Source organism: Henckelia pumila, chromosome 4, assembly GCF_033568475.1.
Source record: "Henckelia pumila isolate YLH828 chromosome 4, ASM3356847v2, whole genome shotgun sequence".
Classification (NCBI taxonomy): domain Eukaryota; kingdom Viridiplantae; phylum Streptophyta; class Magnoliopsida; order Lamiales; family Gesneriaceae; genus Henckelia; species Henckelia pumila.
The window spans coordinates 23,029,056-23,043,948 of NC_133123.1; the positions used below are offsets into that span (position 1 = coordinate 23,029,056).

The 14,893-nt window shown below is 33.5% G+C and overlaps 2 protein-coding genes across 5 annotated transcripts; one reads left to right on the plus strand and one right to left on the minus strand.

Moving 5' to 3' along the window:
- Positions 1 to 1,809: 1,809 nt before the first annotated feature.
- On the minus strand, positions 1,810 to 6,641 carry LOC140860664 (uncharacterized). The gene is made up of 5 exons (XM_073263669.1): positions 6,424 to 6,641; positions 2,845 to 3,084; positions 2,739 to 2,774; positions 2,502 to 2,611; positions 1,810 to 2,099 (listed from the first exon to the last, which is right to left on the minus strand). Exons 1-5 carry the CDS (start codon positions 6,639 to 6,641, stop codon positions 1,810 to 1,812), a joined length of 894 nt encoding a protein of 297 aa, XP_073119770.1.
- A 1,686-nt stretch (positions 6,642 to 8,327) lies between these two features.
- LOC140863814 (uncharacterized) lies at positions 8,328 to 13,378 on the plus strand. Of its 4 annotated transcripts, none has more exons than XM_073267524.1 (7): positions 8,328 to 8,439; positions 8,802 to 8,917; positions 9,228 to 9,366; positions 9,448 to 9,576; positions 9,665 to 9,755; positions 11,887 to 11,926; positions 12,514 to 13,378. In XM_073267524.1, the coding sequence occupies exons 2-7, from the start codon at positions 8,826 to 8,828 to the stop codon at positions 12,533 to 12,535; spliced, it is 513 nt and encodes a 170-aa protein (XP_073123625.1). In that variant the 5' UTR covers positions 8,328 to 8,439; positions 8,802 to 8,825; the 3' UTR covers positions 12,536 to 13,378. The 4 variants fall into 4 exon arrangements, 3 of the variants coding, with proteins under 3 accessions (XP_073123625.1, XP_073123624.1, XP_073123623.1); XM_073267523.1 differs by having other exon boundaries at positions 12,540 to 13,378; XR_012144034.1 differs by lacking the exon at positions 12,514 to 13,378 and having other exon boundaries at positions 9,228 to 9,335; positions 11,887 to 12,257.
- Positions 13,379 to 14,893: the final 1,515 nt, after the last annotated feature.

Here is a 14,893-nt window from a genome sequence, read left to right on the forward strand (position 1 = left end):
AGCCGTGAAAGAAATTATTATTTTTTTTACAATAGTTAGAGAGAATTTAAAAATAAAGGATAAATTTACCTTAAATTTCTAAATTAAATTTAAATTTGTGTTCAGTCCTTGTAAAAAAAATAATATGTGTTTAAACTCTCTAATTCACATAAAACTTTTTTTTTGCATTTCCTTGGTCTACATGTTTTATTCGGATGAAAATCGGTAGAAAATACTGTAAAACTATATGATATATTTGAATTTCAACTGTTTCAAATCTGGTACAAATGAATGATTTTTGAGTATTTTTTAAGTCTCTAAATTATCTGGTGAATTGCAACTCGAAAATTAAAGTTGATATATGAATATGAATAATTTGAAATATATATGAGAAAATTTTGATTACTATCTTTAAATTAAATATATAAAACATTAATAAAATTAAAAATATATATTTAAAAAGTTATCTCGAAACTATAAACGGATTTCGTAGTTATAATTAGTTTAAAATTTTTTAATTTATTATGGGACTATAATATATTAGTGCAGCTGATGGTCAAATCATCGTACACTGATAGAACGCATTTCCAAGTCGTGGCTATGTTTGTGGCTGGAGGTGGAGATTTTTTTATTTGGGGGCAAATCATCGTGCAGCTGATCGAACGTAGTTTGAGTTATGGTCGTGTATGTGGCTGGATATGGAGATTTCATTTATTTGGGTACGGCTCGAGTATGAAAATGATCAATTCATCATGCAGCTGATAGAACGCATTTTCAAGTTGTGGTTGTGTCTGTGGCTGGAGGTGGAGATTTTCTTGATTTGGGGGTGAATCATCGTGCAACTGATCGAACACATTTTTGAGTTGTGGCTTTTTTTGTGGTTGGAGCTGGAGATTTTATTGATTTGAGGGCGGCTCGAGTATGGAATTGGTCAAATCATCGTGCAGTTGATCGAACACATTTTTGAGTTGTGGTTGTGTCTGTGGCTGAAGGTTGAGATTTTCTAGATTTGGGGGCTGCTCGAGTATGGAAATGGTCAAATCATCGTGCAGCTGATCGAACGCATTTTAAAGTTTTGGCTGTGTTTGTGGCTGGAGGTGGAGCTTTTTTTTTATTTGGAGGCGAATCATCGTGCAGCTGATCAAACGCATTTTCGAGTTGTGGTTTTGTCTGTGGCTGGAGGTGGATATTTTCTTGATTTGGGGCATCTCAAGTATGAAAATGGTCAAATCATCGTGCATCTGATCGAACGCATTTTAATTTGTGGTTGTGTCGGTGGCTGGATGTGGAGATTTTCTTGATTTGGGGGCGGCTCAAGTATGGAAATGATCAAATCATCATGCAGCTGATCGAACGCATTTTCAAGTTGTGGTTGTGTATGTGGCTGGAGGTGGAGATTTTCTTGATTTGGGGGCAAATCATTGTGCAACTGATCGAACGCATTTTTGAGTGGTGGTCGTGTATGTGGCTGGAGATGGAAATTTTCTTGATTTTGTGGGGGGGGAGGGGGGGGGGGGGGGGCTCGAGTATGAAAATGATCAAATCATTGTAGCATCGAATGATAATATAATTAAAGAAAATCGCGTGAAAGTTCAATTGTAGGACCGAACACCTAGCATAGAACCAAACCTTGAAGTTGTTAGTTGTCGTGTAAGTGAACTGAAAACTACAACCGCAGAATAATCGAGCACTACATTATGTGGGGGAGCCACACAAAGCAAGAGCTGAAACTAATTTCTTTAACTTATAAATTAAGAGTAATCAAACATGTAATCTTGGATATTAGCATTTTGCACAATTATAGGAACGATAGCTTGATATTGCTCAAATCTACACTAATAAGAGGAGTAAGCTAACACTTGTGTGCACAATAATCAAGGCTAAATCAACTATGCATGGTATATGGGAATGCTTCAACAACGCAAGTGTTCCATTACAACCTAACTTCATTCTCTCATCGACTGCGCAATCTAGAGCTCTCCGACCTGGTTCAGTCAAGGGTGGATGCTCTGGAATGAAAACGTACAAGTCAGCCATCCCTAGTAGCTTCACAGTTTCTTCTGGCACCTTGAAAAGTGTCATTCCGTTGTCCCTCAAGAATTTTGCTGCCAAACTGGTTCCTACAAGATCAACTCTGATAATGTGACATTCACGACCAATAGATCACTTCCATTATGTTCATGTGTAAGAATTTCGTGATGGATTAGTTTTCATCTAATAACTACCAAAACACACACATTTTTTCCTCTAGATTTCAATTATGTAGCCTATGCTAAGACACCCATCATTTTTCATATGCCTACATTTTACACAGCATTCAACCTTAGACCAACATGGTAACACATTAACAGGGCTTAAAATAAACTCAACACCGAGTTCCAACATTTTTATTTCTTGAAGGAACAAAATTTACAAAGGTATGTTCTTCAACCAAATCGACCAATTTGGTTTCTAGGATAGAAATAATAAGCAAACTTTAATAAACTAGAAGAGGCAACATTTGATCTTTGCAAATAGCCAACCTTCAACCAAGATCCCCATAAGTAGAGCCTCAGTCAAAGTATTTGGATACTTCAGCTTCCTAGCCTCCAACTTCGCTATAGCAAATGACTTTATCGCCCTCACCCAAAATCTATAAATGCCAATATTAACTCTCAACTACAAATAAAACCCATACTTAACCACAATATAATAAATAAACCAATATCTTAAGTTCAAAACCAATAATAACCAAAGGAAAAAGAGCATCAAAATCTTACTTTGGCTTCTTCTCAGTAGCAACACCTTCTGTCTTTCTACAAAGCCAAAGATTAGTTAACTAATTTGGGCAAGCAATACCTCAATAAATACAACATAAAGACTTACCTAGTTGGGAGGCTAAAAGGCACAGTTGCAACAGTTGAACCCAATCGTTTTGAATCGACAGCATTCAACCTTGATGATTGAATCAATAGCTTCAAACCCACAAAATAATTCGAAAAAATATGGGGATTTAACCTCACGAACCAATCAATGGCTTCCCGGAAATATTGATGCGAGGATGAACAAGAAGGTGTAACAGGAAATATGGACAGTCCTTGAGCGGCCACTAACGAAGAAAGCTGACTTGAATTGAACCAAGTTACCTATTTCTTTCACAAGTCCTCGATTCTTTTCCGACAAATTCCTACAAATGAAGCGTGAGAATGGATTTTGGAGTTTTGTTAACGCATTTAAAGCCTTCGATTTATTCCAGTTTTAACTGGAAATGGATAAACAAATGGTTTCTCGTTTATTATTATCTTTCTTTGCTGAAAGTTGTAGATGCGATTTCTCGTGCACTTCGCTCCAAAAAAAATGTAGTGTTAGGATTTTTTTAATTTAATTATTTATTTATTGTATGTTAGGATTTCTTGATCATGTAAAATCGCTCTGAATTTGGGATTTTGAGACGATAGTTTATTTTTCATCGTATATGTTTTTATAATGATTGACTTGCCGAGGAATTTCTTTTTGTTTTATCATAAATCAGATATGAAAAATAAGTATTGGAGTTTGAAAATAAATTAAATATATATTTACAATCGAATTTTCATGTAATAAAGAAATAATGATGATTTTTAAGTTCATGCATCATTTAAAAAATTTTATGTTAAATTTAAAGGCATGTTAAAGACAAATAAATTTTTTTATGGAAGTTGATGTGAAGGTGGAAAGTGATGTGGTTGGAGACCGGGATACTTGGGCCTGGTGACCTTCCTAATAATGTTTATGTTAGATGAGCCTATGGATCCAGCTGAGCGAGCTAGTGAAGTGGCATAAGAGGTGGTGATCTCACCGCCACGTACGTTGGTTTTTATGATTGATCAATCGTTAAGTATGAGTCCACCGACATAGATACGACCTGTTGAGAACTAAAAAAATTAAGACATGTCATTGTATGAAACGTATTAAGTATAATGTTTATGATATTGTATGATGATGATGCTTATGATTAATTTATACATGTTTATATGTATATGTTTTTAAGATCATGCACGTATAAGTATATTCACGTATTTTATATGATGTGTGTTTGTGCGTGGTTTCATGTTGTTATATAAGGATAGAACGTGTTGAGCCTTTAGGCTCGCTAGATTTAAATGGTGCAGGTGAGACTGAGATTTATGAAGAGAATGTGGTTCCGACAAGCGCCAAGGGCGTATGAGCATCCAAGCAGATAGTACTCGTGACCATAGCTCATTTTTTATATTGATGTGTTAAGAATCAAAACAAATATTTTCGCATAAGTTTTTAATATGTCGAAGTTTAAGAGTATGCATGAATTTTAGATTTAATTATTTATTTTCAAGTTTGCATGAATTTATTGAATAAATAATAATTAGGTATTTAGTTATGAAATTTTTGTGCATGAGATTTTATCATGTTTTAGTAATTAATTTTATGTATTTATTTGCATGTGATATACTTATTTATATTTATATAGTGTATATTAAGTTATACAAAATTATTTTAAGTATGATATATATTTATGTATAAATATTAATTTAAAGTAAAGAAATAAATTAGAGTATAAAGTATATTTATATATTTAAAAAAAATTAGTAGTAGTTTTTAAGTCGTTTCATTTGGTATCAGAGCCAGGTTTCTTGTAGGGTGACTAGCATGCTACACGGAGCTCAGAAGCTGCACTGTCATTCTGTAAGTTTTAAATTATTTAAATTATGTTTTATGCATGAGACACATGATATATGTTTTAAAGCTGTAAGACGGGCCAACTAGGGGTGCAAACGAACCGAACGTGTTCGTGAGCTTTACGAGCCCGCTCGATAAATATTTGATTCGTATTCGAGCTTATCGAACTCGAGCCGAATTCGAACATGTTCGAACTTTTTTTCGAGCCGAGCTCGAGCCGAAATTACTCTGTTCGATAGTTCGCGAATAGTTCGCGAGCCTTAATATTTAATTAATATAATATAATTATATAATAATATATATACATTTCGAGCTTTCGAACCATAATATCCGAATAGTTCACGAATAGGTTCGAATATTTCGAACCGAACTCGAACTCGAACTTCATTTCGAGCCGAACTCGAACCAAAATATTTGAAATTATCGAACTTCGAATCGAGCTCGAACTCGAATATACTCTTATCGAGCCGAATTCGAACCTTAAAATTTTATCATTATTCGGCTTGATTCGGTTCGTTTGCAGCCCTAGGGCCAACCCATGGCGGGGCGGGCCGGCCCAACATCCTGGCGGGCTGGAAATCCTCAACCCAATCCAATCCAAGGTGGGTTGCGGGTTAGACGGGCCGGTCCGCGGGTTGGCTCACTACAAATAAAAATAAATAAAAATTATTATAATTAATTATAAATTTCATTTCATAAATAAATATTAATAGATACATATTAATAAAAAATTTAATTATTGATTTCATACGTATAAATTTTATATAAATTAACTAATACAAAAAAAATCACAACTTTCATTAAAAATACATATATCATAATAAAAATAAAAATAAAATAATAATTCTCCAGACCCTCGGGCCATTTCGCGCTTCGCGGGCCTCGGCGGGTTGGCCCATGTAGGCCCACCTTTAGTTGGGTTGAAAAACTTTCGACCCAACACACTTAAATTGTGTGGCGGGGCGGATCGACCCGACGGGCCTAACCCAAATTGACGGCTCTACTATGTTTTAATGATTTATGAAATGAGAATTTTAAGTTATGACAGTCTTAAAGTTAAAAACTCTTAGTTATGCATGCGGGTTTACGTAGCGAATTTTCAGGTGTTACAGCTACAACTACGGCCATTGCAACTGGAAATGCAAACTCGAGATCTAGAGCTACAGTCAATACAACTTGAAATGAAAATGTTGCTGCTTCGAGTCAAGGAACAAGCTCTAGTTCAAGTGTATTTGATGTAAACACCAATTCTTCTAGCTAGGTTGGCAAGAAAGTTGCCAAGATGGGGGCTGTAGTTCAATCATTTTTGTTGCTGCTTTGTCGCATTTTGTATTATTTTTGGTAATTGAAAAAACGAGGGTTGTAGGCTATTAATGATATTAATCAATTAATTTCTAGTGTTTTGTATCAAGTCATGAATGATAGGCTACTAATATCTTTTGGATTGTATGGAATGCAATATCTACAATGAATGTTTTAATTTTCAACTAGTCTAATTTGAGTATTGCATGTTATTCGAACTTCGAATGATTTCATTGTTGGTTTTTCTTCATGGTAGTTATAATCTTTAGTTTAATTAAAAGACATAAATTGCTTCATCGATGAATTGAAAAACCACATGAAATTAGAATGTCATATTTCATCGTCGGGCAACAATATAGACTCAAAAGAAATGCACACAGACTCAAATTAAACACACATAGACTCAATTGAAACACACAAACTCAAAATTCATCAACAATAGGCTATGACACATTGTTTTTCCATTACTTGAACACAAGAATAGTAAGCACTAGTAGAAGCAACACACAAGCAACCCATGAAATATGGATATAACCAGCTTCAATTGGACCAATATTTATTCCTCGCACAGTAGAAGAAACCTCTTCTTCGAAAGATTTATTTTTGTTCTTCACACCACCATAGTTATTGCAACTCTGACCTCTAAATTCACCATCAAATTCATTTTCGTCTTCATTTGGAAACATAGTATAATCATCGGGGTGACAACAACGGAAGAAACCACACTGGTTCTTCGAGCAACCGTAGTATAACAAACCTTTTGTTTTCTTCTTTTCAGACAACACCACCTATTTAATTTACACAAGAGGTTTTTTTATTTTTATGTGTTTCATAAGGGTCAAAATGCAATTCTCCCCACAAAAGAAAAGGTTGCGTTTGGATTATAGTATTTCAAATAAATGGATTTCGATTATAATTATAGTGTTAACCATGAAACATAGAGAAATCTCAAATTCATAGCTTAATTATTTACACATTACTTAGATCGATTAAAAAAGATTTTAAATCATCACTTTATTGATTTGAATTTTGAACCAAGCGAAGCCAACTAAACACTATATAATCTTTAAAAAAAATCTATATATGTAATGAAGGGAATATAGTTAAAATGGTCCTGTAAATTTACCTATTTTGTGTTTTGGTCCTGTAAATATTTAATTTTGAATTTTGGTCATATAAGTTAAGTTATAATTGGTTTTTAGTCCTTTCTTCATAGAATGTTGATGTGGCATCAGAAAATGCTGACGTGACAACTAAAAATGCTTAAGTGGCATTAAAAATGATGATGTGTCTGTTGTGATATTAACAATTAAATGTTATATTTTTGAAAACCAAACTGTACCGATCGGTTCAACCGGTTTGACCCGAAATCGGTCACTGATTTGATCTGAAATACTCCCAAAAACCGTTTTAACGGTTAAACCACTCCCAAAAACCGTTTTAACCGTTGAACCAGCAGAACTGATCAAGAACCGAAAAATTGATTTTTCGATTTTTTGTTTGAAAAATTATTTTTTTATTTTAAAAACTTAATTTAATATTTATTATATGTATACATGATTATTTGAAATTTTTTTCTTCATTAAAAATATTATTTATTAATATTAGAGATAATTTTTTTGAATATATTTATGTAGTTATTTAGTTTTCAAACTACGATAAATATATATATTTCTATTTATATAAATTTTTTAGGTTTTATTTAATTTAAAATATATTATTAATTATATTATATTATATAAACGGTTTTCGATCCGACAATTCGGTTAAAACAGTTCAACCAGATGGACCGTTTTTTTAAGTTAGATCGATTTAATCATCGGTCCGGTTATAAAAACATTGCTTAAATGAAAAATGACTAAAAATCAAAATATAACTAAACTTACATGACCAAAACTCAAAATTGAATATTTAGGCATTGTTTGGTTTGATGTATTATTAATTTATGTATAACGTATTCCAATCAATTTCGTCTTATTTTCGTCATATTATTTATCTATTTACTAATTAATAATTTTACCTCAATTAAATCAAATAAATTATAATATATCCAACAAATCAAATAATGTGTTAACTATTTTTTTTATTTATTTTTAATTTACATTATATTAATTATCTATAAATTACTTATCCTATAACTCAAACCATACGGTGCCTAGTATGAAATTACAAAACTAACGCCCCGTTTGGTTTCAAAAGCCAGACCAAAAAAACACTTTTTTAAGTGTTTTTCAATTAACAAAGTATTTGGTTAACCAAAAAAGTAATTAAATAAGCACTTTTTTAAGTCAAAATTAGAGCTTTTTCAAAACAAAAAATTGTAACTTACAAAATTGCTTTTTTAAAAAAATTGTGAGAGCAAGAGCAAATCTTTTTATGGTAAATCGGCCGTTCCCTCTCCGCTTACAGCAAAGTTCCCTTCGGATTATCGTTCCACCATTATCGCGGTGATCATCGACGTTACCTAGCACCTTCCTTTTCCAGGTAGAAAATTTGGAATGGCTACTGCAGTTCCAGTTGTGGAAGTACTGCGAACCATTTTTTTCATAGATCACTAATCTCCTGAATTGATCAGCTTGGTTCAGCTTCATTAGATCTCTCGTATATTTTGTGCAGCTATCTGATTTTCAAATTTTATTATTTTTATCTTGTTTTTTTATCTTTTGTGTGTGGGTGTGTGTGAGTGCTCGCGGTTAATCGGTTAATTTTTTCATTTTCGTGCAGATTTATTATTCCAAACCATCATGATATTTTTCTTGTAATATGTGAAGATGCTTCCTGAGAAGCGAAATAACTGATTAGTTTCTGGTGTTTCCCATTTTTGTTCTTGTTTTATGTTATACTAGATTCTGGCTCTTCAAAAGTTTTTCATGTTTCAAATTGGGCGGAAGCTAGGCTCCTTTGACGAGTTGATCTTTCTGTATTTTATACTCAGCTGCACGACATCTATCCATGGTAGCGGGTAAGCGGTCGATGACTTGGAGCTTTTTATATTAATTCGAGCTGTTTAGGAGATTTTATTTCTCGTGGTGATTGGACAATATTTTGTTTTAAAAAAGATTTGTAATTTATGATGTTTTTCATTATCTTTCAACTTATTAATTACGGTTGTTGTCCATTTTGGATTGTTTATTACTTGATTGCTTCTATCTTTTGTTTGTGAAATTCATCTTCTTTCGTGAGCATTATTTCGAAAGGATAAGGTTGTTTCTTAATTGAAAATATTGAGTTTAGCTTTGTTTTTTTATCATTTGATCTCACTAAAATTACAGGGTTAGTCAAAAAGTTCTGCATGTTGGTGAGGAGCTTTTTAGGGAGATGATGCCATTACAAAATGGTGCACGCCTCTATCAGTTGCAAGGCTTGAAACCATACACGTGGTATGAAGTGAAGATATCATACCCAGCTTCTGTATGCATCTTGTTTATCTCTTTCTATTTGTCAACATCACTTTGTTAATAATGTATTATAACAAGATGAAACAAATACCAGATACCTTGTGCTTTCACTTTGCAACTGAACAGAGGCATCCCAAATTTGACGTCCAAAAGAGGAAGAAAATTGCTCAATACGGACAAGCTAATTTTCAAGACAAGTGGAGTGACTTCATTTAGTGACCAGGTTTTTTTCTAAGTTTTTTAACATTGATAAATGCTTCTTCTCGTTTTACTGCTACATGAGAATTTATTCAGCTGGAATTTTTGCACAGAGTGAAATGTCCGTTCTGGTGAACGTTGAGCCTGAGGGGTTTGTTGCAATATCAGGGAAACTGGAACAGGAATATGTTATCTTCAATATAGGTAGGACAATATTTTGTTTCTACTTGGTAACATAGTTATTGGGCGCAGGGCGCACTCAAGTCTAGGGTGCCCTAGAGCCTGAGGCGCGAAGCGAGGCGCACTCTTTATCTAAGTAAAATGTGTTTGGCATAAATTTTAAAAATCCACATGCATAAAGTGATTTATACTATATATCACATAAACCAAATATATTTCACAAAAATATCAAACAATGTAAATAAAAAATTCATTAAAGAATATTGTTGTGTAAATCATAACTAAAAGAAAATTTCAAATCATCTAGAATTCTGTGTCATAAGTGAATAGCATATTAACTTACTAAGAAAAAAACTTCGATAAGGGTTGATGGCTGCTTAATTGATAGGCATCGCTAGAAAGCGTGTAATCAAACCTTTTTTTGCACTGAGTACTTCTGATTTTACGCTGCTGTGTAACATGTAATTAGATTATGAATTGGAGGGACTGAGGGAGACTGTGAGAGATCAAGAGTCTATTCACGTAAGCTTCTAGGGTTGACAAACTTGGGTTGTTAGAAATGGAGTAGCAAATCTATTCACCTAAGCTTCTAGAAGATTCTGAATGCTCTACTGTACTGTCTTCAGTATCTCTAGAAGAATCTAGACACTAACTAAAATGTCTGGAAAATTCGGGAACCTCCTATACGATTCTAGGATTCCCTTCATGAACAGCCTAGAGCATTGTTGCCTTTTGACCTGCGTGTGAAGTTCCGATCTGTAACACAAGGCTTATGTTGCACCTAGCTTTTGCCTTAAAGAATCATCCTACCCCTACTTTTAACTCTTAAAAGTAAAAATTCGCAAGCATAACAACTTTCCTCAGTTCTTTGTAGGAAAATTTTGCCAAAATATTCTTAAACGAATTTTTAAGCTCCCCATGTACCCCATAACCGGTTTGTTCCCTTTGCACACTGCCAACTTCAAATGTTTTTTCCATCGATTTTCGTCAGTGCCGTGCACTATTCCCCACTGAAAAATTTAACGGCCGTGTACCTCCTCATGCATATAAAACCTTACTGAAAACTCCCTCCTTATTAAGTCTGTATCTTTGCTTATCAAAAAAAAGTCTGTATCTTTGCTGTTTATATAGAAATTTATGCAATATCCCTCAATTTTAAACAATCCTCAGAAAATTATAATAACCCCGTTTTTTGTTGATCTTCTGTACATTTCAGTAAATGAAACTTGCGGAGTTTCATGTAAATGGGGACTTGATTCTCTAAATAAACTATAGGCAAATTTTATATGATGCTCGATCAGTTTGGTCTTGATGGTTGATTATTGCTGTTTTTTTAATGGCGAAATTTTATCCTTCTACTGCTTCTGTGCTGCTACATTGATTAATATGACAACTAGCTTTTGCTTTGTTTTGTTTGAGTTAATTTCATCGTTCTGTTACTTCTTGAAGTTGAGAGACCGATATTTATGAAGAAATTTATATAACTTCTGGCGGACGAGTTTTTTTTAGCCTGAGACAGTGAGAATATTATGTTCTGAAGTGGGAATGAAAAATGTTCAAACATTACATCAAGCAGGGAATGTGGAGCGAATCCTTAAAAATCTCAAAGCACCCGCCTTTCCACCTTTAACGAAGGGTTCTTCATTCATCAGTTGGTTTAGACATGCCTCCATGAATGGGCTTTGCATTTGGTTTTCTCAAATACATCAAATATATTAAGTAATTTTCATTATTCAGTGTCAGCTAGCAACGTTTAGATACATAGGGAGGTTTTAGCTGATCTCAGTTTTAGAGGATGTGGGATTTTAATGCATGAACTGTTTGGCATGGGAAGGATATGCATTTCATCACTTCCCGTAACTCGTATACTACTCCTTGTGCATTTCAGGGGGGCTGGCTTTTTAGCACATGATGAACTGTCTTACAGGCAGCCAAGTGCAATTTTTTTCCTTTGTCCGTAACTCCTTATGCGCTTCATCGATGTCTTTGAAGTTCGGCATAGACTTTTGAACTGTTGCTCGACTGTGTGTGTGGTTTTTGTGACAACTATTCATCTCCGGCTTTCATGCATGCATTTTTTGGAATGTGTGTATTCACGAATTCATTTATTGTTGAATTCTATGAATTTCTCACCTTTTCTCGATCTCTTTGGCAGTTTGTGATGAACTTTTGCTGGGCATTCCCCACCTGGCTTGGTATGTTGTAGTTTTGGTATTGTTTTGCCTCGTGTTTGCATTTGTTGTTCCATCGTTTCTTCCCCCGTTTTTAATGCCAAAAAATGGAACACCGGCAACTATTACCAAACTATCATAGTTATATGTTGGCACCTATATCTTCTCAAATTTTTGCTAGGATTGCGTTTGGCACCGGAAGTTTTAGTTTTGTAAATTTATGTGCGAATTATATTTCTTGCCGATATTTGAATTTATTTTTTGCACAATAATTTTCGTTTAACAAAACTACTGGTTAATTTGAACAACGTTTTTTTATGAACTAGAAATATTCATAATCATATATATACATACACACATATATATATATGCTGGCCCTTTAAAGGTGATCCAAACCTCATAAAATCATCAAGAATGAGGTTAAAAACGGTCGCGTTGGGCTTCGTCAACTCTGTTTGAGGTGATTTGCTGAAATTTAACTTCTGAAAACAATCACAAATTTCACCTAAAACATTTGCAGCTAAAAGAGTTCCAACTTGCGTCTTCACTAAATGTAGAAAGACCGTTTGTAATAAGTGAAGTGATGGTAGATTTTTTTTCTCTAACATCAGTCTTAAAATGCTAGAGGCTTGAACAGGAATTTGAGACCTTGCCAAAGAAAGCATGAGCTTCGTCATCAAGTCAGGATGCAGGGGAATTTTTTTCTCTAGAGCTAAATCAAAAGCTCTACGAAGGCATTTAGAGTCAGTTGAATAAGACAATTCGGTGATCAGATTGAACACAAGAATCTGGCCGGGGAAACCATACAGGCGCTTGAAATCCTGGTAAGTTTTCCATGACCATGCCTCATCTAGTTGACGCTCTTTCAAAGCCCCTTCAAGCTTTCGCATCAAAATGGAGTCGGATGATCCTTTCAACCTTAGCTTTTCTGGCTTTGCACCAATATTAGATAAATACCTGGAAAATGGATTTCCATAAAGCTCATCGTACCCACCCAACAGCTGAAAACTCCTATAACAATGGCTGGATGCAAATTTTCCACCAAAATATCGAACTCAGGACTCCCCTATGGCTGACTCCGATTAATGTTGGAATCGTAAGTTAAGGCAAAAAATGCAACCCAACACATTCATTACAATAATATAATTTAAGGAGCTTCCCAAGTTCCATTAGCAGCAACATTCTCTGCTAACATCATTTCGCCATCAATATTCTGAAGTCCATATGTAGACTCTCACACAGCAAACCTAACACAAGTGTAAATTCAAGCAAACGGACAGCAATTTGAGTCACTCGGAAAAAATTCGATAAACCATAAACTTTCTCTATATCCCTCAAACTGAAACAAGTACTGGGATTTTTATTTTGCCAAAAATAATAATAATAATAATGAGAGAGAGGGAGGCAAAAAATAGCGTATGTTGTTTCATATACTACACATATATATGAATAATGTTTAAAAATGTATATATTTCCCACCGATTTTTTTTTTTTTGGGGGGTCAAGAATTCATTCTAACAAGACGATTTCTTGGATGTTTTGCATGAATTTGCAGTTGGTTTCAGGGATGAAGCTGGGATTTTGATGTGAGGGTGACGAATTTTATATTATGAAATGATTGATTATTAAAAAAAATTAAAGTATATATAATACATAACAATATAAATAAATAATTTTTAACTCATATAATTGAGAAAAGTTTATTATAATTTTGAAAAAAAAACTGAATTTCTTATAGTGAAATTTAAAAGAAAAATAAAAAATGTGGTTTCATATTAAATTCTCTCCATTTTCAAAACTTGGTTCTCCCATCTCGATATTTTCCTGCCGAAAAAGAATGCATCAGTTTGGCCAACCGGAATTAAAAATTTTGTCAAGAAACTCTCCGGCGTCAACTCAACTCAATGACCATTGATTTCTGCACCAAGAACGAGAGGGGAGATTTCAGCCTTTGCTGAGATGGAGATTTGGCAATAAAAAATCAAATGCATAACAACGATTGATAGAGAAATATTATAAAAGTGAAATTAAAATGGAAAAAATTATCATAAAAATAATAAGTGTATATCTGTTTGTATTTCTCCGTTGCCATAATCTTTTTTTGATGGGCAATGACAAAGAATTATATACAAAATCTGGCAAAAACACGCCCAAATTCTTGGTTATTTTCCTGGTTTAAATCAGCATGCAAGTAAAACACATAAACATCCACTTTATTGATCTCATCACATTGGTAAATCACTCGAATAATAGAGTGAATTCAATGATAATGAAACCCCTACAACTTCAAAACCATAACCGGCAACCTCCATGATATGAAAATAATGAAATGAGTGTAGTGTTCAATTATGACAAGAGGATGAATCGAAATATAGTTGCTACACTAAAACTAGGTGTAAAGAACCAACCAGACTGTTATAGTGGATAAATAAGGAATACATAAATAAAAACGGCACATAAAAACTAGGTGTAAAAAATCAACGGTAATTTATAATTCAGTCTCCAAACCTAAACATAAATCAGTGATCAGTTCTTGTTAGAAAAAAAATTTGTTTAAACTTCCTGGCCCACATGTTTTGTTTCGGATGAAATTTGGTACAAAATATGAAAAATATGGTACAATTATATGATATTTGAGTATCAATTGTTTCAAATATGATATTAATTTATGATTTTTGAGTACTCAAATATGTAAGCAAATATTGATATAATAACACATTTGTTTTCTTTAGATGACAATCGGTACAAAATATTAGAAATACGGTACTAATATATGAGATTTTGAGTATCAAATGTGTTAGATCTAGTACAAATATATGATTTTCGAGTACTAAAATTTTTTTGATATTAATAACACATTTATCTTATTTGGATGAAAATCAAAATAAAACATTGAAAATATGGTACTCATATATGATATTTGAGTGCTCAATGCGTTAGATTTGGTACAAATATATGATTTTTGAGTACTCAAACATAGGTTGCAAGTTC

What these genes read in the sequence shown, in the direction of transcription:
- LOC140860664 (XM_073263669.1), bottom strand. Translation starts at nt 6,641, where the DNA reads ATGTTTCCAAATGAAGACGAAAATGAATTTGATGGTGAATTTAGAGGT. An exon ending in CTTACTATTCTTGTGTTCAA is followed by an intron (nt 3,085 to 6,423) that starts GTAATGGAAAAA and finishes GTTCAATTCAAG; the next exon opens with TCAGCTTTCTTCGTTAGTGG. An exon ending in TATGGGGATCTTGGTTGAAG is followed by an intron (nt 2,100 to 2,501) that starts GTTGGCTATTTG and finishes TTGATCTTGTAG; the next exon opens with GAACCAGTTTGGCAGCAAAA.
- LOC140863814 (XM_073267522.1), top strand. Translation starts at nt 8,826, where the DNA reads ATGTTTCAAATTGGGCGGAAGCTAGGCTCCTTTGACGAGTTGATCTTT. An exon ending in AGATATCATACCCAGCTTCT is followed by an intron (nt 9,367 to 9,447) that starts GTATGCATCTTG and finishes AACAAATACCAG; the next exon opens with ATACCTTGTGCTTTCACTTT. An exon ending in ATATGTTATCTTCAATATAG is followed by an intron (nt 9,756 to 11,886) that starts GTAGGACAATAT and finishes TCTCTTTGGCAG; the next exon opens with TTTGTGATGAACTTTTGCTG.